General features: G+C 45.6%; 3 protein-coding genes across 3 annotated transcripts; all 3 read left to right on the top strand.

Annotated features, from left to right (window-relative positions):
- On the top strand, positions 6,449 to 8,238 carry LOC8066191 (GEM-like protein 7). Its single transcript, XM_002454179.2, has 3 exons — positions 6,449 to 6,825; positions 6,964 to 7,074; positions 7,241 to 8,238. Exons 1-3 carry the CDS (start codon positions 6,675 to 6,677, stop codon positions 7,708 to 7,710), a joined length of 732 nt encoding a protein of 243 aa, XP_002454224.1. The 5' UTR covers positions 6,449 to 6,674; the 3' UTR covers positions 7,711 to 8,238.
- LOC8074798 (putative GEM-like protein 8) lies at positions 15,917 to 17,552 on the top strand. Its single transcript, XM_002454178.2, has 3 exons — positions 15,917 to 16,505; positions 16,609 to 16,677; positions 16,769 to 17,552. Exons 1-3 carry the CDS (start codon positions 16,325 to 16,327, stop codon positions 17,233 to 17,235), a joined length of 717 nt encoding a protein of 238 aa, XP_002454223.1. The 5' UTR covers positions 15,917 to 16,324; the 3' UTR covers positions 17,236 to 17,552.
- Positions 20,679 to 21,659, top strand: LOC110434833 (vegetative cell wall protein gp1-like). The gene has a single exon (XM_021459574.1). It carries the CDS (start codon positions 20,679 to 20,681, stop codon positions 21,657 to 21,659), a length of 981 nt encoding a protein of 326 aa, XP_021315249.1.

Here is a 27,326-nt window from a genome sequence, read left to right as displayed (position 1 = left end):
AGAAAGCACACCAAATATGATCCGATAAGATAAGTGGGGCGCCAATGCAAGATTGGCAGTTGGCGATGTCAGGACCAGGACTCAGGACAGGAGATGCATCCTGTTCAGTGTTGACACCTGCAACTGCAAACAGGGCACGGGAGAATGGGAGATCACAGCACAGCGACCCAAAACCAAACGACAACCAGATACATATATGGTTCCCAGTAGAGTACAGTGGCGCACCGAAAAGCTCTCCAAACCTGCAGGATCGAGCTGCCGGTCCCGACTCCTGACCGCCAACATATATACAGGCAGCAGCTACCTCTTGCTCCTCACCGAGTCACCAACAACGAACGATCCAGACCCTCCAACGACTGCCACGGCGCACGAGCAAAGGCGGCCGGCACAGGCACTTGACAAAGCCACCATGCATGCAGTGGCTGCGGAGCCCAGCGGCTAGTTTACTCGAGAGCCGAATCAGCAGTGACACGGATCGGGCATGTTGCTGCTAGCTGCTGCAGCAAGTGTATGCATGCAATTTGCAATGTAAGCCAGGGGGGGCACTAAGCGCACCAAGTCATGTCGGCAACGTCGGACTCGGATCGCTGCTAAGTTACGAGCCTTTCTTCATGTGCTTTCGACTGGAACGCACAAACCAAGCAGAAAAAGAAGCTAGTACACCAGAGTAACAGCCCGTGTTAAGTTAATCTAGCTAGCGCATTACATTACGCAGGGGAAGCCATGCATCCTTATCTGCCGGTGGTGGAGTGGAGTGGAGTTGGATAGGGATGGGGAGGAGGTGGAGCCCCCGCGCACGCACGCACGCACGAGCGAGCCAACGAGGAGGCCAGAGGCGAGAGGTAGTAGCCCACGCATGATTGGCGATTTCGCCGAGTAAATAAATAATCTGTGATCGCATCGGCTGCATATGCTTTCCGCCGAGCTTTGGGCGCCTTTACAACGGGCACGGCCGCCTTTTGCCGTCGGACTGCAACTGCAGCCGCGCGGGTGGAGCGAGGTCAATGTCAAAAGGCCGGCTTCTCTGATCGATGGATCCTTTTCCGTTCGTTGTGACTGAAATCTGAGCAGAAGATGTGTTTAATTTCGATCAGTGGAAAGGAGGTAGGACGACCACTAGGCGGGAGCATGCAGGAGCTAGCTGGCTGATGATGGCCGCGATGAGAGGGAGGAGCCATGGCCCATGGCTTGGCTTGGCTTTTTCTATACATGGTCTCGCTCGCACGGTTGCTGCACCTCCTCATTAAGGAAAGAACAGTGGGGTGGGGTGGGGTGGGAGATTTGAGAATGGCCAGTGCATGCTGTGTTCCTAGGGGGATCCCATGGGGCAAACACACGACGCAAAAAGTGCTTTAGTTTCCTCCTACCGGCCGGTCTTGTCGTTCGGTTCGGTCGCTGCTTGGTTGATAAGCTGGCCACTTTATCTTGCCTTTATAAGCCAGTATAAGTAAGAATGAGCAAATATCATCTAGTAATTGTATTGCACGTTAAGATATATGACTGAAGCTGAAGCCACCAGAGGCAAAGGATCGAACCAACGAACAGAATGGTAGGACCTTGCATAGGTTTCTACGTACCCAAAGCACCTAGAGTTCTAGCTGGAGATTGAAAAAAAAGTGTTGAACTAGCTAGGATTGGTGCTCTAGATGCATTGACGCTGCATTCAGTACCAGCTGGTCACCGTCCCGGAAGTCTGAATGAACTCTGCTGCCTGAAGCATCAAGCTGATGGCAACTTCAGTTTTGCTGTTACGGAGATACAATGGATGTACACACACCGTCTCCGTACCTTTCGTGCCCCAGTTACCGCTCTTTATGTATGAACCCCCTTTTTTTGGCAGATTCTTTCTACATCTGATAGAGCAAGGAACGACGGAGTGCTGTGCAAGTTTCCGCGCGCTTAGATTCCTCGGTTCCTTTCCCGTTTCATTCAGCGATCGACATGGTAGCACTCGCACGCTACCAAGCAAAGAAAGGTCTCGCTCGTCGTCGTCGTTGACCTTGCAGTGCAGTCTCCCTACGCAAACACAAGTACATACACCGATACACCAAGCAACAACACATATATAGAGATAGAATAATCCATCAGTCTACGACATTAGGTACCGGTTACTCGAATGTTCTCAACTCCAAACAAACAATTCTTCAGCTCGCGTACTAACATATATTGTGGAAAGGAAATGCTCAAACTTGAAAAGAATCCCACTCCACGTAAGTACATGGTCCAACATCAAACTTTACACGACAGAGGGGGAGAAAAAAGTAATGCCACTTGGTTGATAAAGAAAAAAAACAACAACAACAACAAGAGCAAAAGGAAAAGAAAAAAGAAAAAAAATGGCACTAATAGCGAAAAGGAAAAACAGCTCGCAACCGCACCACCGAGCGAGCGACCAACAAATGCATGCCGCCCTGAGTTTGCACTCCAGCAGCAAAGCATGCCATGGCATGCCACGGGCGTCTGACTGGGCGCGACGCCGACGAGTGGCCCGGTCCTCCGTGGCCGGCGATAAAGCAACGGGCGCCGGGGCCGCCGGGGATGGGACTATGGGAGGACCCGGCGGCCGAACTCGTGACGGTGCCTCTGACCCCGCCATTGGCCAAGGCCGAAGCAAGCAAGTGGCCCGTCGTGCTGTGGAGGCTCCACCGCCTCGTCGAGGAGGTGTCACCAAGCCGTGCTTTCTTTACAGCGACAATCACCGGGGAGCCCAGATTTGGATTCGGTGCGGATCTAGCAGGGGCCAGTCTAGCAAAAACCGGTTTTTATTGAAGAAGGTTGCTTCAATTGGGGGTCCTGGAATTCTCCAATGATTGCTGCGGATTTGGTCAATTGTTGATTGACTTTGTCCAGGCGTGTTTATGTTGCTGTAAGCGCTGTTCAGATTAATTAGTATAGATTAATCCGGGAACACAATTGCGTGTAGCTTCAGATTGCGAGGATGCAATTGCAAACACGTCGCCTATTCCCTGCTATACTTTCCCTCACTAGAGAGCATGTTGTTGAGACTTGAACACCAAGTCTGTCCGTGCGAAAACCTACTTCTTTTTCAAGTGTATATTTATATACAAGAGCCTATGCCTTTATATTATTTTAAGAATCTCATTATTATGCTCCCTTTTGCTTAGCAAATTAATGTTGATGTAATGTTAGCTTTTGTTAAATATGGACAGTCAATTCAAGCAAGACACTGGTTATGCTATTTGTCAAGCGTAGGTTGTCTTAGAGATGATTTTCTTGTATTCCAAAAGTTGTAACAGGATCTCTCTCTTTTTTTTTCTTTTTGATTGGTCCTTTTCGATTTTGTTTCTTTTTTGGTTGGTTCTCTATAATTCCCTTTTTTTAGAAAAGAAAAATCAATGGGGACGTACTGTCCTGCGGAACACTTATGGGCAACCACCATGAATTTACAACACGTGTATATTCGCATATACATCTAAAGCATAAGAGAATTATAGTTTCTTTCTAATTATTCCTCATAAATGTAAGCAATAGTCTCATGTGTTGTTGTATAGTCATAGTGTTAATGAATCCACGATGGATACTTCCATAAATGTTCCATGAGAACTGTCTCTACTAAATTCACTCCCTCTGTTTTTTTGTGAGTGTGTGTAGATGGTGGTGGGGTGGGGGTAGCCAGGATCAAGCTCAGTGGTTCTGGTTTGATTTGCTTATTCTTTCCCGTCCCCTCCTCCTTTATTGTTGTTTTACCGTCATTTCTTCTTTTCTTTCTTTGACTAAGGCCTTGTTTAGTTCACCCTGAAAACCAAAAAGTTTTTAAGATTCCCCGTCACATCGAATCTTGTGTCACATGCATGAAACATTAAATATAGACGAAAATAAAAACTAATTATACAGTTTAGCTGTAAATCACAAGACGAATCTTTTGATCCTAGTTAATCTATAATTAGATAATATTTGTCACAAACAAACGAAAGTGCTACAGTTCCGAAAAGTTTTCACTTTTCAGAACTAAACAAGGCCTAATAAGTTTAACAGCAAAGCTCTTGCTTTTTTTTTTTGTAAAAAGAAAATAAAAAAAATGTAATTGGGTACAATATTTTTCTCCTTTATTTTACTATATAAGACCCAAGATGTTTGCACAAATATCTCAAAGCGGAAGTGAAAAGGAAGTTCACAATAAGAACCATACTAACAACAAAAAAGGAAAAAAAGTACGTGTTTTTCCACGAGCCAAATAATATCAGCAAGCTAATGTATTTTAGAAATTTGGGAAAATTCCTTATTATTAGTTTCGTTAAAAAACCTTGGGCTTAAATAGAGTTGCTGACCCATTAATTCGGGAACGCTCACTTAATTCTAGATCGATGATCAATTAGAAAAGTCCCACGAGTTTCTTTATTCGTAAAAAATAAACTCCCACCTCTTTCCCTATTTGGACAGTGTCACGCACACACTGTTCATTCTCTTATCACGCACTCTGCCATGCACCAATCAAATAACTTTTTGTGCAAAATTTTTCACCGTATTTTCTTAGAATGTTGCAAAGTTATGCAGATAACTTTTATATATAATATTTCACAAAACATAACTTAACAAAATTTCCTTTTATGGAAAAAGTATTTCCCACATTTTTTTGGAACATTACAAGATTACACATGTAACTGGTAAGCACAACTTTTTAACAACTTATCATCATGATTTTTCACCATCACTTTAATGTTTTCTAAAGTTATTTTCACATTTTTTATTCTTAGAAAGTTACAGGTTCTACACATAAATTATGTGCATAACGTTTTGCGGAAAAAACTTATCATCTTAATTTTTTTAGACTTTCTTTTTTGGAAAAAGAATTTTTTTTTAGAAAACTAAAATGTTTTTCTTCTCAAAATTAAATTACAAAGTTATACTCAGAACTTATGTAAATAACTTTTTATGTGACAAATCAGTATTACAACTTTTTATTATAACTTTTCTAGATCTATGATCATGCATGAGGCTCAATTAGATCGAAAGAAGAAAAATGTGAGAAGAGAGAAAACTGGTGAAAAGAAAAAACATGGTGCATTGTTTTATATTATACATCTACAACTAGTATATGAATACATTATACATATATAATCATGTAAAATAGATAGGTTAATGTATAAAAAGGGAAGAGAAAAGTAGAAAATAAAAGAGAGTGAAAGATGGACGCACCTTCGATTAGCGTGTGAGCACTTGCACGCATCTGACCAGCTCGGCAGCCTTCACTCCGTGTAACAAAAAGAGGCAAGGAAGAGACAGAGAAACAGCTAGCTTTACACGAGAGAAGGAGCAATGCATGGCATGGACAGTTGGACACGTGGTGTTGAGTGTTCGTTCCTTCGGATCGTTCATAGGATTGGAAACGATTGAACGCTTGTGAGAATATAATTTGGAAGAGTTACACGTTTGTATGCATATGCTTAGTGGTCGATGTAGACATAGAAATGTCTATAGAGACTAGGCATGAAGATTTTGTAATTAATAAACTGATATCACCATAGACGCCCTTATTCACACACGTAAATGACATCAAACATGGGGTTCCTTCCCTCATGGGTATGTGGTATGATCACCTCCGTTAACCATTTAAACTATGCTTGATTCTTCAAATTTATAGTAAATAGGAATTTGTGGTATCAATTGCATAGACTGAAATACCATGACCCAAAAGCATTTGGAGCTTTTATGCAGACATAATAATAAAAGTTTGTTCAGAACTTTTTTGCCGCCAGAACTAATTTCAAATGCAGTTTACCCTCTTCCCTACCCACCCCCACCCAAAAGAACAATAGCGCTTAACAGTCAAAATGCTTGCCCAAATCTTACTCAACGGAAAGTTGCCCTCAATAGTTATCTTGCTTCGTAGGATGCAAGTACTTTTGATGAGAATCCAAGCAGAAAGGGCAGTCATTTGACGGACACGTTCTCTATTAAAAATCATTGCCAAAACCCTAGCATTATCTCTTTGTACGCAACGCAAACGCGAGTCAAACGCTTGATCCATTTCGATGCTTCTCAGGGTAACAAGGCCCAAAATAAAAAAGTGAACACTGCCAAACTGCCAAGCTCCAAAAACTCGCCGGCAGCAAAAAAGCCACAGCCGCACCCAACATGCAGCCTGATCCAACCATTTGGTGCCATCTCATGAATTCCCACGCATCTATCTCGCATGCGGACGCATCGAAGGGCATAAATTCCATATGCTCTTACTCTAAACGAGCTCGACAAATCCATGACTTTCAGAAAAAGCGCCATGAATACAAAAATACTACTGCTGCTGCTGCTGCTACACACACGCAGAAAAGCTAGGAGGCCGGCCCCCTCGTCAGTGGTCTAGCAAATTGGGTAGCCACCACGTACGCACCGAGCTTTTTTCTGTCGCGCGGCCGGGCTTTTTATCATGATGAAGAGATGAGGACTGTTTGCATCTATTCCCAATTCCAAAGTGCCGAACCGGAGGCGTCCACCGAGGCTGTTTGGATCTTTCTGGGGGACGATAGGCACACCAACGCTATAAAAGAAGCTTCCCCCCTTCTCATTTGGGGCCTGAGCAACCCGCAACCACCGCACCGCACGTTAGGTACCGATCGAGAGGCAGGCAGGCAAGAACCGAGCAATTCAGGGCAGCTAGCTGCCTGCCAAAGTGCCAAGTCTTGGTCTTCGTCTTCGTTCTGTGTAAAGACTCGGCGATGGAGGGATCGACGACGACGGAAGGCCATGTGGTTGGGATCCCGGTGAGCACCAGGGCGTATGGCATCGAGGAGCCCGACTTCCCGGCGGAGGAGACGCCCGACCGTGGAGAATTCCCGAGCTCCTTCCAGTACAGCAGCCATAGCCATGGTGAGAGCTTCACCTAACATACCCCTGTTGTTGATTATTTGTCTGCTCGAGTCAAGTTCACTCCTGCAAGAAAGCACGGAAGGAACCAAGAAAATCGAAGCCTGTTGCTGATCAAGCTGTTTTCACCTTTTCATTCAGATGCTACCAGCTCAACGACGACAACGACCACCGATCGGCCAACGAGCAATCAACAACAACAAGCAGCCAGCAGGAAGGGAGACAGGATCGCTCAGGGCATCAAAGAACACGGTAATTAGTTTAATCTAATGTTCTTTTCCATGCTGGAGAATGGAACAATTGTAGCTAATTTAAGGGTGTGTGGAAACTGGAAAGGAAGGAAGTCGATGCTTTCTTATTGGCCACGGAAGTAGACGAGACGACTGACGAAGTTGCTTGCTCTGACCTCCTGATGCAGTGACCCTGGGGCCAAAGCTTTCGGAGACGGTGAAGGGGAAGCTGTCGCTGGCCACCAAGATCCTGCAGGCCGGCGGCGTGGAGAAGATGTTCCGGCAGTGGTTCTCGGTGGACAAGAACGAGAAGCTGCTGCGGGCGTCGCAGTGCTACCTGTCGACGACGGCGGGTCCCATCGCCGGGATGCTGTTCGTGTCCACGGCGCGGGTGGCGTTCCGCAGCGACCGGTCGCTGGCGGTGCCCACCCCGTGCGGCGACAGCGCCGGGCTGCGCGTGCCCTACAAGGTGACCATCCCGCTGCGGAAGGTGAAGGCCGTGCGGCCCAGCGAGAACAAGCACCGGCCAGAGCAGAAGTACGTGCACCTCGCCACCAACGACGGCTTCGAGTTCTGGTTCATGGGCTTCGTCACCTACAACAAGTCGCTGCACCACCTGGAGCGCGCCGTCGCCTACGCGCAGCAGGCGGCGCAATGACGGCAGGCCCCTCGCCGGCCGGCGATGGGGGTAGTAGTTTCTTCATGTCATCATGTGAGCGCCGTGCGCGACTGCTGCGTGTGCTTGCTGGTTTGTGTACGTGTAGGGTGGGCTAGTTGGTTTCTGTTCTGGCTGTGTATGTGTAGGCTGCAACATGTCGTTGTACATCTTGGGGGATGGGTTTGCCGACTGACTAATCGGCTGATGAAGCAGGTTGGTTTTAGAGGCGATCGATCGGGGCATGTGGTCTTTTTGGTGGGATGGGGAAGAGGAAAATTCATGGATTTGGAACAGAAAATGGCTGTGTGGAAATGGCAAAACCGCCATCAATATCCATTCTTTTCTGAAGAAAAAAAAAGATGTGCCGAAAGGGTATTCAGTATTCACACCACAGGGCCTATCCAAATTATTCTTCTTTCTTTTTGACATAACAGGGTGTAGCTCCCACATAGTGTTAACGCAACGATTTTGCAAGTGTAAATTGATGTGCAGGATGATACAAGATCGAAGTGTAGCTACGTTTTCTTATTGCTTTGATTAAGGTGATGTCTGAAGAATTCCGACATTAAGCGTGTTCACAACACTTATTACTCTGTCCAACAAGTACTGATGCTACATCTGACTGAATGATTGAATCCAGTTAACTGTTTTTGCACAAATCAGGACTCAAACAACTGAATTCAATTCGCTGGTTTCTTACAGAATCTAGTCTTATTCAATCAGGTCCCGGCATAACTGCACTGATGTAGCACAAAGAAAATCAAAACCAACACAAATTTCTGACTGAAAGGTAGCATATATATCTGAATGATAGAGACTGGAATTCAGTTTTCTGTTTTCGTAAAGACTACAGAAACTACACAAAACCAGACTGAAAGAAATTCAATTGAATTCAATGGTCCTCACACTATCATGTCTTATTGAGTCAGGTGCGGCTGCATTGATGGAGTAGCAATGTACAGCTTGGTTATTCGCTAAAAAGGAGAAAGACATGATATTGTGGTTCTTAGTGGTTCTCACAATATCACGTGGGACTAGTGGACGACCACATGTCAGACACACAGAAATCAATAACCATATCCCTCTGACCTTCCTAATCGATTAGCTTGTGAACTAAGCTTTCGGATCCGTCCTCAGCAGCAACATTTCTGATCCAACAAATGTATTTATTAGGAACTCCAGGATAGACTGAACACCAGAGAGCTACTAAGAAGGAAAAACATGGAGCTTCATACCATCTCTTCATAGTTCATACCCTTTTGCTGCTACTTGTTGGAACTGGTTGCAAGTGCAGGTAAATCAATCATCAGCTGCTTACAGAACAACAGAGATGTTCAGAAGGCAGCTTCATGTGCCATTCGCCATCCAAGTTATAATCATAAGCTGCATCTGCTAAGAAGGACCACTAACCATTAGCTTTTTTTTAGATAAAGGATAGTTTATATCCGGCTTCATCTACCAACAAGTAGAATCAGACCAATTATTACATAGTTTGAACATCTGTTCAGCGCACTATTTCCAAAGTTTACACAATTTACTTTGGAAAAAAAAAGAAACAAAAAGTAAAGATTTAACTAAGAGAGACCAATAAACCCATTAGCTAATGTCTTATTTCTTCCGTATCAATAGAAACAAACACTACTATCAATGTCGGTTCGTTCAAAAAACAAAACAAAAAAAAGAGAGCTAATATCTTATCAATTACTACAGACTGGTATATCTTTTGTTACTAAAAAGGAAAAATAATGCTGGGTCATCAATTCTTTAGTATAGTCACGGCAAATAAACTACGGAGTATACAGGATTACAGGTTCCAGGAAAAAAAAAAAGGATAACTACGCAGACTTGGGCCTTGTTTAGTTCCAAAAAATTTTGGAAAATCAACACTGTAGCACTTTCGTTTGTATTTGATAAATATTGTCCAATCATAAACTAACTAGACTCAAAAGATTCGTCTCGTCAATTCCGAGTTTTTATTTTTGTCTATATTTAATACTCCATGCATGTGTCTAAAGATTCGATGTGACGGGGAATCTGAAAAACTTTGCAAAATTTTTTGAGAACTAAACAAGGCCTTGAACTAGTCAAGAACCATGCGTGCGGCGTGCCTGACGGACTCTGTCCAAATCGGCAATGCCGAATCGTATCCACGACAGCATTCAAACCTTAGCGCCAAAGCGCCCAATGGCGAGTTTTTGTTTGGAGGCCAAGGGAAGGAAACGAAACGAACGATACGCGGTTCGACTTTTACGGCTTCCTTTGGTTTGGCTGGTGGTCTCGTCCATGGTCCTCCTCCCTTTCAGTCATTTCCGTTCCATATCTGGATGAACAATGTGCTCTGTCCCGCCGCTTTGGACCTCCCCCAGGACCAGGATCAGGCAAAACCCTCTTTCAGAATCTTCTCCCAGTTATCCGATCAGATTCAGATGAGATGGCCTTTTACCCCCACTTGATGATGACCCGAGCAAAAAGGCCATGCAATGCAACACGGTTTGTCTTGCCCATGAAGCTATCGCCTACAAGAGGCGCAGGAGCACCACTGGAGCAAAAAAAGGGCCGATCCATTAACCATAACAAGCTCATGCAAAGTGATCTGATCGGCAACTTGGGTCGGGTCCAAAGCCGCAGTTGCAGGGCTGCTGGCTGGACAGTCTGGATTGGATTTGGATTTGGATTTCGGGCGCTAGCAGTGATCAGTCTCCACATCTTTTCTTTGACAAGACAGGACAGCATTGTTGTTGTTGCTGTTGGACCAAAAACGCTGCACCGTGGAGGTATTTCCGACAGAAACCAACAGGTTCCACCACCTCTAGCGTGGCATGATTCCATCCATGGCAGCAGGATCGACACGAACGAAACGTCGATCGCCATGACTCGGGTTTTGGGTTTTGCCGACCTCGACACCGGAAGGACCCAGCTCATCGCCCTCATGCTCCGAGCTTTCCATGTCACTCACACGGCGCCGGCGAGTGTAGTACTTCTTTGAAATTGATCGCCAGGAGCTTGCTCTGCAAATGCACAAGTGTGGAGTACTGTCAGAGGAGGCTGTCCTGGCCCTGCAGCCATGATCCTCTCCATCTGCCGGATGCCGGTGGAACCGTGGACAAGGACAGCAGGGCGGCGATGGTCGCTGGTCGGACGTTGGGCGAGGACGACGAAGTGGCCATTGCTGAGTCCGTGCCGCGTGGGACGCAATACGGACGGACTCGACGTCGGCGACTTCGCTGGCCGAGGACGCGAGTGGCGAGCGGAGACTTCGGACGGGAGGGAAACCCGACGAGACATGAGAAAGGAGAGCGGTCGGGCGATTCCGATCCCGAAGTGACCAAAACCCAGAGGACAGAGGATTTTCGCTGGAAAAAAAGGGGGCGTTGTTTTACACGTTGGATCGCCATGGATCTGCATCATCCGAAGCCTAGACGTGGGCCCTTGCTGTGGATCTTCTCATCTCTGCAGGAGGCTGCTGCTAGTTGAGTTTTTCCCGTAACTTTTTCCTTTTTGATTTGGAAGGAAAAGGTCACAGGTCAGTGTTTTCTTCTGCTATGACTATGAGTCGGATCATGTGGGCATGTTTTCCATGGTTTAGTAATGTTTATTTATACGATGAGCAATTTTGGATAACCATCCAGTCCTGCCACCATCTCTTTCTGTGCCACCATCTCTTTCTTCACTGAGTCAGCTTCATTTTTCTTGAACGAATAAGGAATAACACCGCTCCTACGTCCTGCCCTTGTTTTAGAAGTAAGTTCCCCGTCCATCCCAATGGTTCGTCATCTTCCTACAGTGTTCGGTGTGCCTTCGTCTAAAAAAACCTTCATCTAAAAATCAAGATTTTCCATTGGTATCTTCGGCGGAGGTAATTTTAACAAAGAACAACATGATAAGGAGAAATTGAAAAGGCAGTCAGAGTATTGTCTCTGTCATTATAATGGCACCATAAACATCTTTCTTTGATTGTCATCATGTCAATACAATCCGAAGGACTGTTTCTATAGCTACTGAGTTAATTCATCATGTTAGAAAGTTGGCTATCAAATTTTTGATTTAAAGAGAAGAAATATATTCTGGTTGAGGTAGCCGCATTATGTTGGGTAATTTACAGACGTCATAATGATCTAACCTTTGAAAATTGCTAATATATTTATTTTATGTAGTCTATTTTCAAGAGAACGTAGTGATTATAGTTTATAGCTATACACAAGAATGCTCATCGATTTCATTCTTTCATCTTAATAGTACCTATGTATTAGTCTGTGATTTATTTTCTAGATCATGGTCATAGTCTGAACTTTGCAAACTTCGTAGCAACTCTAGTTTTATCTATAGGCCAACATTATTTTCTTACTTAAAATGATTAAAAGGCTTCACATGGCCCATCTCTTCTTGCTAATTCACGTTTCACCATTCTGTTAGCTTCTTGAGAATACATTGCAAGACTGGTAGTAAGGCCAGTCTCAATGGAGTTTCATTAGAGTTTCATGCACATTAAATATACTGATGTGACGCTATATTAATGAAGAGAGAGATGATAAGAGTTTCATGGAACTGGGAGTAGAGAGAGTTTCATCCCCATGAAACTCTTATGCATTGTTTCCAAAATATTGATGTGTTAGAAACTGTGTCATGAAACTCCCATTGAGGATGGCCTAAACAAAGAGTCGGGGATACTCCTTCCGCCTATTTTTCCCGCCCAAAAATCCCGCCACTAGCACCCAGAGCTGTAGAACACGCGCGCACGAACTGAGTTGTCCGCATCTTGTAGGGCCTACTCATCCATCCATGCAAATAACTTTTTAGCAAATTAAAAACAGTCATAACTCATAAACGAAATATTCAAATTGAAATCCAATTACACCATCGAGTTTCTTATAATAAATCCTTCAAAACTAGATCCCACATGAATATATTTAAATAAATTTTTATTAACGAATATTTTTCTTCTATTAAGCTGTATAGGTTTACAGGACAATGTTCCGTCTTCATAAAACTAATGTTCCCAGTTTAAAAGAACGACATTCTAGTTTTAGGTTCATAATATTGATATTATAATAGAAAAATAAATAAATAAATAAATGAATACATAATGTTAATATGAATAATAAATCTAGAGTAAAGCATAAGGAACAAATAAAACAAGTAATAGAGAATTTAAAAAAAAAATATTATATGGATACTTTTCAAATACTCTAAAATATAATATAGAACATCACAAGTATACACAGTGAACATCACTAAATACACCATAGAACATCACTAAATTCGTTATAGAACATCACAGGTATACTACGCGAATATCACATATATACTACGTAAACATCACAAAATGTATTATAGAATATCACATGTGAATATCATAAAAAAGCATCATAAACATCATATGTATATTATGTGAATACCACAGAATGCATCATAGAACATCGGTGTATACTTACATGAACATCACATTTATACTACGCAAACATCATAAAAAAATTATAGAACATCACATATATACTACGTGAACATAAAAAATATCATAGAACATTAGGTGTATAATAAATAAACATCATAGAAACACACAGAACATCATATATATCACATGTGTAATATGTGATATTACATCGCATGAATAATTTTTAAACATCCTAAAAATAAACTATAGAATATCACATGTGTAATATGTGAACATTACTAAATACACAATAGAACATCACTAAATAAATTATAGAACATCGCATATATATTACGTGAACATCACTAAATATATATCGTAGAACACCACATGTATATGACGCGAACATCATTGAATACGTCATAGAACATTACATGTATAAAAAAGAATAATATAAAACAAAAAATGAAAAATAAAAATAAAGCACGAAAAATAGAAAAAGAACCAAATAGAATATAAAATGAAAAATGAAAGAAAAATGAAGAGAAATTAAAGAAAATAAAGATTAAGAAATAAAACATGAATAAAAGAAAACATAATTTTAAAAATAAAAGGAAAAACAAAATCAAAAGAAAAAATAAAAAAATAAAACATCAGCACGTGAACATCAAAGAAAATAATAAAAATAAGAAAAAAGATAAAGATACAAAACAAAGAATAATATAAAACAAAAAAGAAAAATAAAATAAAGCACAAAAAAGATAAAAAAGAACCAAACAGAATATAAAATGAAAAAAATAAAGAAAAAATGAAAAGAAATTAAAGAAAAGAAAATGTAGCAAGAAAAAGAAAAAGAAAAAGGAAACAAAAAAAGAGAAGAAAACTAACAGCAACGTCGAGAGGGAAAAATAAAAGAAACATAAAAAGGAAGAAAAGAAGAAGAAAAGAAAAGGAGAGAAAAAACAAAAAAGGAAAGAAATAAAAAGATAACGTACGTACCTGGCAACCCGTCACACGCGCGCGGGAATCATCGGGCAGGAATCATCGGACGGCGTCTCCGGTCCGAACGTTTGGACCGAAAGATTGCCGGTAGTAAACTGTATGTTTGGTAATCCAAGAAGCATGGCAAGCTCGGTTCTTAAATTGTAAAAACGAAAAGATAGTATTTTTAGTAAAAACGATGATGCCTCACCAAGTGACAGGACCTGGTGCCTTCTAAAGTGTGCTGCGGCATCCTCCCTATATCTAAGTATACGCAGGTATATTAGCAACTTCACTATTTACTAATTTTGGTATATTAGGTGACAAATATTGCCCCTCTTGCACTCACAATTGCAGCCATGCGTTAGCAAAACAGTAGCAGCAGGGAATGAAGGTCTATCATTGCCTTATCTTGACTATTCAAAATATCTCAAGTAGGTAAATGAATAAGTGATCATAGTTGTGCATTGTCCCTACTGTGCTTTGGATTTCTTTCACGTGTTTACCACCATTTAACATTCTCCACCACCATTAACCATTAACCCTTACTTCCTTCATAATAAGGAGTTTTTGTATATGCCTTCACTGTAGAGTTTTCTCTTTTAATGCCTGTACATACAAAATATTCGACTAGAACTACAATATCTCACCATGTGACCCTATGTAAATTCATACAAAGATTTCTAAGCATAGTATTTTTTGTCAAATAATCAGTTAATTATCAGCACTTGCTCATGTTTTTCTTGTATATACAGTTTCATGCGGTCATGGGGTGGCGTAAGATTGTCACTGATCAATTCTATGAGCATATAATTCTCTATATATAATTTGTAGACTACATAGCAAATTAATAAGTTAACTTATTATCTATCATGCATAGCTATCAATTTCACTGAGAACAAATTTTTTGATGGACATTTTGAAGAGCTATGCAAATGAATACAGAGACAATATCCTTGGAGAACTCCAAGACATACTTAAGGTCTTAAGTAGATTGTAAATTAGGGAGTTCATGCGTGACATAACTTTATTAATCCTTATTATGTATAAGTGTTTTTTGGATTATATACATGGTAATATACAATTACATGAAACTTGAACTATTAAAAAAATATTATTATTTGGTTTTCATGAGTATCCCTAAAAAGAAGGCGTGATGTTAGCACAGACACTATACTAGTAGATGAAAATTTAATAGTAGATAATATTATACATATTTTTTTTGTATTCCTCGTTTCTCTAATTCACTAGTAATGACACTAAAACTATATTTAATAATGTAAACGTTGTATATGGACATGTAGAGGCAGAAGTTTTTCCATTTTGTTAAAAAAAATACCATTTACCGTGCTTGATGCTGCGGTCTTTGCTACCAACAAATTAATGCACGAACACATGACATGGACCCCTTCTCTCTTTGTAATACTCCTAATACGTAGTAGTTTGGATGATATGAGGTTCTTTCTTACATCCTAAGAAAAAAAATATCTGAACTCGAAACACAACATTTTTTTAATCTAAAACACACAGCAATTAATACAGGCAAAAAAAAAAGAGGAAGCGTCGCTAAAAAAAACTACTTCTAGGTACTACTACATATAGTACTATTAAAAAAATAAACCCTCTAAGAAAAGAAAAATCTCCATATATGCCTCCCTCTCTCTCCCTGGGCATGGCAGGGCACACCACGTCCCCATCGGCCCATCCCCCACCCTCCGCTTTTTCCCGTAACCCGGCGCGGCGGCGCACGAACGATTGTGCGAGCACATGGGCTGCTTCTTCGAAAGCGGCCATCCATCCGCCGCGCCGAGCCACCTGTCCCCGCGACGCAGCGGCCGTGGACAAATGGGGGCAAGCCCTCCACGCCCTCGCGCGGCGGAAAGAAGCAATATCCTACGGTTGGCCGGACCGGCCGCTCGCTCGCCATGGCCTGACTAACCGATGACTCCGGCCGGCCGGCCGGCCGGCGCGCACGATCGAAAGCTGACTAGAGCGGCGGGCGGACGACACAGCCCCACCTAAAGCCTTGCCCTTTTCGCGAGCATGGACCACCCACCGCTGCTTTTCCTTGCGCCGATGAGGAGTTGCTGTTGCTGACTCGGCGCGAATCCACTCCCTCCTTCTCGCCCAAGATTTCATCACCCCCCGCCCGCCGGCCGCGGTTTATAAAACCGGCTCCCCTGCCCCTGTCGTCTCCCTCCCCCTCCCCCCTCTCTCCATCCCTCCCCCGAATCGCTCAGCCCTCTTGATCGAGAGCTAGCCATGAAGAAGTCGAGCGGCAGCAGCCATGTGATCGGAGTTCCCGTCACCTCCACGGCGTACGCCATCGAGGACACGACGAGGTCGGAGTCGGACCGCCCGGCGGCTACCAAGACCGGAGACGATCGCCTCGCGGTCTCGTTGACGCACCCGAGCCCCTACACTTCCTTCGGTTACAAGCACAGTACGTTCTGCACCCGGCCGGCCGAACCGAACCGCGGAACCGGCCCTCAATCAAGCTTGTTGTCGCTTCAATTCGCTGCGCTAAACATTGCTATGTTTTCCAGGCAGCAAGGGCCAGGTGATCCACTGGGTGAACAAGCTGGGAAGACGAGCTCAGAGCTTCAGGGACCATGGTGAGCACCAGTCAACAGATTTTCTACATGTAGCTTGGATTACAAGCGCAGTACTCGAACTGATACATTGTCCCCCTCCCGGCCGGTGCAGTGACGTTGGGTCCGAAGCTGTCGGAGACGGTGAAGGGGAAGCTGAGCCTGGGCGCGCGGATCCTGCAGGCCGGCGGCGTGGAACGCGCGTTCCGGCACGCCTTCAGCTCCTCGGCCGAGAAAGGCGAGCGCCTGGTGAAGGCCCTGCAGTGCTACCTCTACACCACGGGCGGGCCCATAGCCGGGATGCTCTTCGTCTCCACGCGCAGGATCGCGTTCCGCAGCGACCGCTCCCTCGCCGTCACCTCCCCGGCGGGCGGCGACGCCGTCGTCGCGCGGGTGCCGTACAAGGTGGTGGTGCCCCTGAGGCGGATCAAGCGGGTGCGGCCGAGCGAGAACGCCGACAAGCCGGAGCAGAAGTACATCCAGGTGGCCACCGTCGACGGCTTCGAGTTCTGGTTCATGGGCTTCGTCAGCTACCAGAGGTGCTGCAAGTACATGCAGCAGGTGATCTCCGAGCTGTCGTAGCTCGATCGTGGCTCGCTCCATTATCGGCGTGTGGTGTGGGCGAGCGTGCGTGCGTCCCCTCTCATGTCTGGCGGTGGCGGTTGAAGGTGAAGTTTGTGGGCTACTGTGCGCGGCAATGTCTTGTTGGAATGTCGTCGGTAGTCACCGACTGCATGCTCCACCGTTTTCCCATGGTGTCACGTACGTTACCATTTGGATTGGCTGACAATTGTATGGTCTTCCAAGTTCTGTTAATTATGTTATTATTAGTAGGATTGATGGATGGACCAAGGAACTTGGTTTTGCTAAATGAAAATATTATACAATTATTGTTCTCAGGACGATGACTCGAGGAGGATTAAGTTTGTTCTCACCCTCGGTATATATATAGTTTCTTGTTCAAGAGTTCTTTTGATGTGACTCGTAGACAATGGTAAATATGATCCCTGCTATCCCTCACTCACAACCCCATTTCTGAATTACGAATGAATCTTAAATCTGAATCCTTCCCGACCCAACCATTTTACTTTGTCAGAATTTTTTAGAGGAACTATGACAGTGAATTGTCAGGCAAAACTTTTTTCATAAAGATGCAACGTACTCCATACAAGATTTGTGAACGTGGAGGGAGAGAAGGCAAAGTCTACATGGGTAGGTTACATCCTTAAACATCTTTTAGCCCTAGGCCTTGTTTAGTTTCCAATTTTTTTTGGTTTTGAGTATTGTAGTGTTTTCGTTTTTATTTGGTAATTATTGTCAAATCATGGACTAATTAGGCTTAAAAGATTTATCTCGCGATTTACAGGCAAACTGTATAATTAGTTTTGGTTTTTAACTATATTTAATGTTCTATGCATGTGCCACAAGATTTGATTTGAAGGGGAATCTTAAAAAGTTTTTGGTTTTTGGGTTGAACCATGTTACAAATGAAAGATGACTAGCTAAATACCCGTGGGTCTCAACAGGAAAAAATAATGTCAGGGTAACATAGTATGAATGTTGTTGTATTGTTACTAAAAAACGATATTGCGAGCGTGATGATGTTTAGAACATCAATGTTCCATGTCTTTGTGAAGGATAGACAATTAAAATATACTCCCTCTATTCTAGTATATAAGTCATAACCACATCTAGTTCAAAGACCAAAAAAACATTTAATTCTCTCTAAGTGCCTTATATATTAGGACAGAGGGAGTAACTCAAATTTTGATAGAAAACTAAAACAATCAAGTTCATACCATAAGAACCTAGTTCATTACGACTATCCTTAGAATCAAATACTAACCTTAAATTCACCACCATTTGCTCCTTTATTGATACATCTTGAGACTCGTCTATAAGCACCGAAAATTTTCTACCTCGAATCTCATCCATAATAATAATCATGACTTCTTCCGCAAAAGCTTTTGTAAAGTCCTTCTGTATATAATGAGATAACATCTGATAATTTTTAGAACATTTTTTATATGCCTTCTTCGCTATCTCAACCTTATCTTTATAACATTCAACCATCTCTTGTATGTACCCTTGTTAAGGGAATAAGAAGTTTTGTCATGCCCACAGAAAGTATCCCCTTCCGTAAAAAAAATCTTGCAACTTCTAAATAAGATGTCAAATGAATCGCATATCCTTTTTCGTCCTCCTTGCTTACTTCAACTAATTTTGTACCCACATTTGTCTTTTGGTTCTTAAAGTTACCATATTTTAGCCTAGCCTCTACATGACTCTTTGAAGCCCTAGTTTGGTTTTGGATAATTGATGAAACCCAAAGTACTAACCTATATGCTAAATACATGTAGATTAAATAAGGTTGGTACATGCCAAGTGATGGAGCAAGAGACGATTATGGTGATGATGGTGATGACCACAAGATGATCAAGTGCTCAACTTAGAAAAGAAGAAAGAAAAACAAACCCTATGGAGATCAAGACAAATATATTGCTTAGGGTTTTGGTTTGGGTGATCAAGACACCATAGAGGGTGTAATCACATTTAGGATAGATAGTCGTACTACAAAGAGAAGAATTCTTTGGCTAAACGGTTATTGAGTTCCACTAGGTGACGTTATTCATGTGCATGCATTTAGAACCTAGTGAGCTAACTTAACCCTTGAAAATGTTTTTTGTAAAAATATGCTAACACACGTGCACAAGGTGGAATACTTGGTGTTTAGCACATTTGAGCAAGGGTCGGAGAGGAGCTTGCGAGGCGAGATTCCACGTTTTTTGAAAAATAAAATGCATATTTTCTATTGCGCCAGAGGAAAGTTTTAGAAAAGCCGCGGGAGTGACCGGCGAGTACTGACTGTTGCAGCTGAAAGCCCTAGTTTGGTTTTGGATAATTGATGAAACCCTAAGTACTAACCTCTATACTAAGTGTGTGTAGACTTACTGAGGTTGGTACATGCCAAGTGATGGAGCAAGTGATGATCATGGTGATGATGGTGATGACCACAAGATTGTAACATCCCAGATTTTTACGTAAACAAAAAATACGAGCTTTTTAAAATTTTTCCTGTAATCGTGTGAATCATATAGTTTTTAGGTTTAACTCGATCCTAACCCGCTAACAGATCGTGGCATACATGTAGATTTGTTTTGTAGGCGAGTGCTTTTGTTCACGAGTCGTTTTGGAGTTAAGTCTTGTTTAGGGTTTAAGCTCCTTTTGGAAGTGCACAAATTCGTATCGAAGTCTTTCTAAATCTCTATTGAGCCTATCTCAAGGTGAAGCGAATCCCTTCTCAACCTTTTTATAGGAGTACGTCTCAAACTCCTTCGGATCCTTTTTGAACTATTCCCAAAATTCCCTTCTCAAACCTTCTCCCTCTTTGATCTTATCCCAAATCTCCACTGATAAATCCACCTTGAATTCATGGCAACTCCTTTCCAATCCTTTGTGATCTCTCTCATCTCCTTGACTCCTCTTGTTAAACCCTTTCAATCTCCTTTTGAATCTTTCTCGTAATCTTCCAAAAATTGTTTCAATGTCTATTAGGATCAATCTCAAAATCCTTTAAATCAAAAGTGGGAAATATTTCTCTCTTGGGCTCCACTCTTTTCCCCTCCTTTTTCCCCTCCACCCGCGGCCCACTCCTCTTCCTCTGGTTAAATCGCGCGGCCCAACTCTCCCTCCTTCCCTCCGAGCCCAGCCAGCTCCCTGCTTCCTCTCCTTGGCCCAGTCGCGCGCACCAGGCCGGCCCAACTCGCCCCCCCCCTCCGGTCGGCCCAGCCTTTCTTCTCCCTCTCCCTCTGCTGGCCCAGCAGCCAGGCCAGCCCAGCTCGCGAGCCTAGCCCATCCCGCGCGTGGCCCAGCCCACCTGACGCGCCCTCACCTGAACCCTAGGGAGCAGCTGCTCCCTAGGCGCCGCCGCCACCGCCCAGGGTGGGCAGAATCGCCCCTGTGCCCGCGCCCCTACACCCGTGCCTCTGCCTGCGCCTGCCCAGTACCCCTCGACGTCCGTGCCGATGCCCGCCACGTGCCCAGCCGCGGTACGGAAGCCGAGGATCACCGTCAGTGCCCTCGGAGCCCTAGGCGGTGCCCTACAAGAACCAGAGCCGCGCGCGCCCCTACTCCATTCCCAGCCGCCGCCATCTCCTTCCCCAGCAGAGCCGCTCGCCGCCTCCACGCCCACGACGGCGCTCGGTGCTCCACCGAGCCGCGCCACTACCGGCCTCGCCCTGCTGCTGCCCGTCGAGCCGAGCCCCGAACCGCGCCATGGAGCTGCGGCCACGCCCCACCTCGACCGTGCCGGTGTCGACAGCAAGCCCCACGGCGCCGTGCGTCCTCGTCAAGACCCCACCGAGCTCATCCTCTACCTCGCCGTGCAGCCGAACCACCATGACGACGTCGTGCCCTTGTTCGTCCCCGTCCTCGCCACGGCCAACCTCGACGCCGCGGCCATCCTTGTCGAGCCCCGACGCGTCCTCGACCTCGCCGGCCAGCACCGCGAGCTCTTCCCCGAGCCCCGTCTTCGGCCAGCACCGCGAGCACGGAGCCCCTCCGTGTCCGCGTCTCCGACCTGGCCGGCCGCGCGGACGCCCCGCCGCGCCAAGCCCCGTCCCCGCGCACCAGCCGTAGCGACGCCGCGTCCGCGACACGCCTCGTCCTCGGCACCACCCTGCGCCCTCGCCACGGTCGCCGCGTCCAGGAGCGACGCCGCGGCGAGTCTCCGCCGAGCTTCATCCACGCCGCCGCCCCGGGGCCGTCCACCTTCGTCGTGCACCGAGCAGGAGCTCCGCCGAGCCCCTTGCCGACCCCGACCCCGCGACGCCGTCGTCCCCGCGCCGTGTCGACCTCGCCCATGCCCCGACGCACCTGTGACCCCGACGCCAGGACGTCGCCATGGTCACCGCGTCAGCGCTGGTCATGGTGATCGCGACCCCGAGCCAGAACGTGCAGCAGCGGTACCACCTCACACAGGGCTCCTTGCTGTCGCCAGTGAGTAGCCGAAACCTCAGGCCATCCCTTTTTACTTTGTCGATGTGCTCCTATCTGAGGCCGGCCTTCGCGCCGCGTTTCATCCACTGTCGCAGGGAAGCAGTGGCCTCGACGTGCTTTTGCCGAAGATGTGTCGCCTTTCCGGCCGGCCGCAGCGAGCCACAACCAGCCAAGCAGAAGACTTGCAGCCGATCTACGCCCTTCTTCGTGTTCGGCAAGGTCGAAACCCCCCCCCTAAACCCTAGTCGACGCTGGAACTCTATATTAAAATCATATTTGTTCATACATCATTTTGTTATCTATCATCTGTCCTTGTCATGATTTATCTCTGTCTATTTATGTCTGTGCCGTGCCTTCGCGCCGGTCTAATTATTTGTTTATCCATCTCTATCTATCTCTCGTGCTATGGAAATGTGCTACTCTGTGTCATCTTGCGTCGATCGTGTTGCCAGTCGTTGTGTTGTGGATCTTCGTGCGTTGTTTCTTATGTGGTGTGGTGGGTTGGTTGTGGACCGAGCCGTCGAGCCGGTTGAGAGAGTGACGTGTTTGAATGTTGCGATCGCGAGTTCGTCTCGCCATGGTCGTAGTGCCAAGCATGTCCCTTCTCTCGTGTTGTCGTTGTTCTTGTGTTATTTGCTTGAGGACCGAGCCTTCGAGCTGGTTAGGGGAATGGTAGTGCGTTCGACCATTTTGATCGTGGGTTCGTCCCGCCGTGATCGCGATGCCGAGCATAACTCATTCCCTGTGTTTAGTTGACTCTGTCGTGCTACGGTCGTTAGCTCTTGTTCTTGTCCCGCAGACGTGGTCATCGTGGACTCGATGTCTTTATCGACGCGGTTCTTACCCGCACACTCGAGACCTAAGTGACTTAGTCTAGTGGGATACGAATTGGGAGACAACCTTCGTGGAATTGTCGGAGACCAACTCGTTAGGTGAAGCTCATGGCCGCAAGTCACCCTTGCCATGACCATCGGGCTTTACCCCATTTCTCGGGTGTTTATCCTAACCACCTCGAATGCTTGTACCATCTTGACTAGAACATTCCCTCGGACCTAGTGGTGACAACCGCATCGCTATGGGCCTTAGGAGTAGCCTCGTGCCGATTTAGTTGCACAGTCGTGGTACCCTACGAGTAGGGTTGGATCGTGGGGTCGTATTCCTTTTATCCAACCGTCGTTGTTCCATGATGAGTTGGTCGAAAGAGTATGGACTCCATTCTTCTTCTCTCTTGTTCTCAATCCCGTCGATCCAGTAAGATGGGGATTAAGCCCCTTTTGCTTGTTTGATGTTTTGTTTCCAATCCCGCGATTCCCGTCGTTACTATGGCGAGCGGATCAAAGGAAGGTGAATCCCGTGTCTTTTCCCACCTTTTTGGTTCTTCGTGCTTAAACTCTTGTATGCTTGTACCTATATCGATCGTAGCATTTCTTTGGTTCTTGTGGTGACAACCGCACCGCAAAGAACCTTAGTGATGTCATAGTGCATTTAGTGCACCTAGGTTGTGGTACCCTACAAGTGGTTTGAGTACTCGTGTTCTTTGTGTGTCACTCTTTCTAATCCCCCGTCTCTTACCATGGCGAGTGGATCGGAAGAAGTAAACCACTCCCCTTTTCTTCTCTCTTTGTTCCACCCTCTCTCAGCTCTCGCCAACTACAATGGCGTATGGATTGAGAGAGACCGAAACTTCTCGTGCTCGTAGTCTTTTCGGTTCTCGTCGATCTCTATGACACTTGGATCGGAAGACCGTAAGCCATGGTGTTTGCCTAGAATGAGTTAGAGTCTAAGCCACTTATTAAAGCCGTACAGGTTGACTCAGTTAACCCGGGAAGTACCGGCTAGGCCAAGACTCCAGCTTGTACTTAGTGAACAACCATTCCCATTTCTTTGGCCCAGGGACCGGACATCCGCCGAGAGGGCTAAGCCGTCTTCCTTTCGGTGCTCTTTTAGTGTAGTTGTTCTTCAGTGTTCTGTCGCCTTCTTCGCGGTCTTTCTAGGTCTAGTGGTCTGATTGTTTCGCCTTGTTTGACGTTTACGAGGTAGTTGCTACGGTTAGCGTTGATCGAATCGGAACCAGTTGAAGGAAGGACATGCAGATAGAAGAAAGGACTTGGAGGAGTACAACTACAAGTGAAATGAGGATCTTGGAAATGACATTCAACAGGTGCCACGTCCCACCCAACCTCGTAGAACCCTATTAGACATGCAATAATGTAGATGCTAGTGCTTTACTTTTATGCAAATGAACTGAGATAGGTTGCATGGTAGAAATGCTTGTGAGCCATTGCCTTGTTGTAACCTATAACCCTCGCACACCCGCTGTTAGGTTAGAAGCTGCATACTACTTGCTACTGCTTCTACTACGCATTATATCTGTGATGTGATGCAATGTGGGAGATTGGATGTGAGTGGATAAGGCACGTGGTGCCGATAACTGGATAATGAGATGGTAATGGATTTGGGGAGATCTTGGCGTGTGTCTTGGGTGTGTGGTGAGGGTCGAGTCGACCGAGCAGGATCTACGACGAGTCTTGGGACAAGTCTTGCCGGGGAACGCTACCTGGGCGTTCTCCACGAGAGATACCTATGGCGGGTACATGTGACAGGGAGAGGTCCCGGAGTGGAGTGTCTTCGTGGGACAAAGCACCGGGATGGGAGGTGCTGTTTAGCACGGGGTAATCGGATGTCCCGTCGAGCCGGGCATCGGTTGGCCCCTCGTGAAGATGTCCTGTTCGGTCACCCTAAGGACTGATATGTTCTGTGGACCGGGTCTTAGGAAGCCTTGCACCCCACTCGCTCTTATGGGAAGGAGACGGATGTACGACCAGCTAGGGCGGTGCCACTACTACTAGGTTGTTAGCGGATAGTGTAGGGAGGTACGGGCATGAGGACCCACACCCTCCTAAGACAGCGTAGTGACCTTTGGGGCCCGGTACTACGCCTCACAGTCTCAGCGTACCGGTGGTACTCCGGTATGGTCCCAGTTCTGAGTGATAGGGTGGCATCGTGTTTAGTTGGAAGGCAGCCCGGAATCAGCCTAGACGAGGGCCTTCGTCGATGATGGTGATCTTGTGGTTAGTGCAAACCTCTGCAGAGTTTTGGTTGATCGATCGATACATATGCCGACTCGTCGGCTATGGACCTTTCCTAAGTACAGCTTCACTTGACTAGTGAGAGGAGTCCTTTCTACCTTCCTCTGGGTTTGTGTTGGATCCGGCGTTGGCCGTTGAGGCAAGGCACGAGCGGGAGTCGTACTTGCCGCCTAGAGAGTGAGAGTGTGGTGAGATGTGTGTGATGGGATGGATGGATGGATGGATGTGTGGATGAGATGGAATAAAACTTGATGAATTATTATTAAATATTGATGAACTTGCATAGGAAAAACTACAGCCATATATATAGGCCTCTTGATCTACCCTTTGCCTTCCACTTACCACAAAGCTTACGCAAAAGCATAGGGTGGGAGCCAGTGGCCAGTACAAATCGTACTGAAAGTTGTTTAGCAGGTTTTGAACGCGGTCTATGATGATAACTATGGAGAATAGAAGGATTAGGTGGTCTCGTTCCTGCGCTCAAGTTTGGTTCGGAGATGAAAGCTACGCCCGCTGATAAACTACGCCGACTCTGATGATTGCCCGTGAAGGAGGAGCCTTCACCGCTGACGCTCTACATCGACTCTGATAAAGATCCGTGTGTGTTCCCGCTAGAAAAACGATGTAATAGGCTTGTTGACTAAGAGTTGTAAAGTAAATGTGTTGTAATCTTCTTTTTCACGATGTATGACTGTGATAACAGCTGATATATGATAATGTGATGGCTCAATTTCTGAATTATCACATTATAATTCGAATCTGAGGATTTTTCCCCTTTGTGGAAAAATCTAGGTCGTTTCAAAGATGATCAAGTGCTCAACTTGGAAAAGAAGAAAGAGAAAAACAAAACCCTATGGAGATCAAGGCAAAGGTATTGCTTAGGGTTTTGGTTTTGGTGATCAAGACACCATAGAGGGTGTAATCACATTAAGGATAGATAGCCGTACTATAAAGAGGAGAATTCTTTGGCTAAGCGGTTATCAAGTGCCACTAGGTGTTATTGTTCATGTGCATGCATTTAGAACCTAGTAAGCTAACTTAACTCCTTCGAAGAAAATGTTTGTGAAAATGCTAACACATGTGCACTTGTTGGTCTACACATTGCGGTGTTGGCACACTTTGAGAAGGAGGTGGAGTTTGGAAGGTAGAGAGAGGTTGGGTTCCTCTCTCCCTCCCGCCGAGTAAGCTCGGCGGGATTCGGCGCTTTTCGAGAAAATGAAGTGCATATTTTCTATTGCGCCGGTGGGAAATTTTGGAGAAGTTGCGGGAGTGTTTCTCGCCGAGAAACACTCACCGGACGCTGGCTTAGAGGCACCGGACGCTGAGTCTGAGCGTCCGGTGCAGACAGTGCCTGTCCCAGCTAGGGTAAGGCACCGGACGATAGGCACCGGACGCTGGCTTGAGCGTCCGGTGTGCGGGCGTTTTGCGACCCTCTCTGCGCATGGGTCCGGTGAGCACCGGACGCTGAGGGTGCGTCCGGTGGCTAGCGTCCGGTGACCCTGCGAGTTTGCAGAGCTCTCTGCGCATGAGTCCGGTGTGCACCGGACGCGTCCGGTGCCAACCTGCTCAGCGTCCGGTGCACTGCAGGTTACCGTTAGACTCTGACACACGGCTGACGTTGGAGCACCGGACGCTGGTGTTGAGCGTCCGGTGCCCCTTTAAGAGCGTCCGGTGACCCCGTATTTTGCCCAGTGAAAGAGCCAACGGCTCTATTTGTTTGAGAGGCTATAAATACGTGTTTGGCCGGCTTGAGGCTTACTCTCTTGGCATTCTAGCATACATAACATCCTTGTGAGCCTAAGCAAACACCTCCCACTCATCTCCTTCATAGATTAAACATCTTTGTGAGGTTGTGAGTGATTCCAAGTGCATTTGCTTGAGTGATTGCATCTAGTGGCACTTGGGGATCGTTCTAGCTGCGGTTTTCTTGTTACTCTTGGTGGTTGCCGCCACCTAGACGGCTTGGAGCAGCGGAGGAGGATTGGCACGAGTTGGTGATTGTTCGTGGCCATCTCCCGTGATTGTGAGGGGTCTTGTACCTTCCCCGGCGGAGAGCCGAAAGGTAACTCTAGTGGATTGCTCGTGTTATTGAGTTACCTCACTTGTGGGTAGGTTCTTGTGGTGTCCTAGTGAGGACGAGGTTCGTGCTACACCTCTTAGCCACCGAACCACCAAGTGTTGGTTGACACAACGGGGACGTAGCGTGCCGGCAATCACGTGAACCTCGGAAGAAAAATTGTTGTCTCCATTGTGTTTGTTCATTGGATTTCTCCCGGTGATTGGACTTCATATTATTGATTGGTTCATCCCCTCTACGCGGTGGTATAAAGATCAAACATTCTCTCTTACATTCCCGCAAACTAGAGTAGCTTACTTACTTATATAGAAACTTTAGGTAGCTCTCTAGTGTAAGTAGTGACATAGCTCTTGTGTGCCTAGTGATCTTAACAACTAGAATTGTTGGATAGGTGGCTTGCAAACACCCCTTTAGAGCTAGAGCAAAAAGCTTCGCTTTGTTATTTACTAACCTCTTGCTTTAGTGAGTTTGTAGAATTTTTAAATAGGCTATTCACCCCCCCTCTAGCC

The sequence above is a fragment of the Sorghum bicolor genome, chromosome 4 (genome assembly GCF_000003195.3).
Source record: "Sorghum bicolor cultivar BTx623 chromosome 4, Sorghum_bicolor_NCBIv3, whole genome shotgun sequence".
Taxonomy (NCBI): domain Eukaryota; kingdom Viridiplantae; phylum Streptophyta; class Magnoliopsida; order Poales; family Poaceae; genus Sorghum; species Sorghum bicolor.
This window is presented reverse-complemented; position numbering and strand designations above follow the sequence as displayed.

Bases quoted from the DNA above. Each gene is read 5' to 3' on its own strand.
- LOC110434833 (XM_021459574.1), top strand. From the start codon at position 20,679: ATGCCCGCCACGTGCCCAGCCGCGGTACGGAAGCCGAGGATCACCGTC.
- LOC8066191 (XM_002454179.2), top strand. From the start codon at position 6,675: ATGGAGGGATCGACGACGACGGAAGGCCATGTGGTTGGGATCCCGGTG. The intron at 6,826-6,963 runs GTGAGAGCTTCA...CTTTTCATTCAG, and splicing joins GTACAGCAGCCATAGCCATG to ATGCTACCAGCTCAACGACG. The intron at 7,075-7,240 runs GTAATTAGTTTA...CTCCTGATGCAG, and splicing joins TCAGGGCATCAAAGAACACG to TGACCCTGGGGCCAAAGCTT.
- LOC8074798 (XM_002454178.2), top strand. From the start codon at position 16,325: ATGAAGAAGTCGAGCGGCAGCAGCCATGTGATCGGAGTTCCCGTCACC. The intron at 16,506-16,608 runs GTACGTTCTGCA...TATGTTTTCCAG, and splicing joins TTCCTTCGGTTACAAGCACA to GCAGCAAGGGCCAGGTGATC. The intron at 16,678-16,768 runs GTGAGCACCAGT...CGGCCGGTGCAG, and splicing joins TCAGAGCTTCAGGGACCATG to TGACGTTGGGTCCGAAGCTG.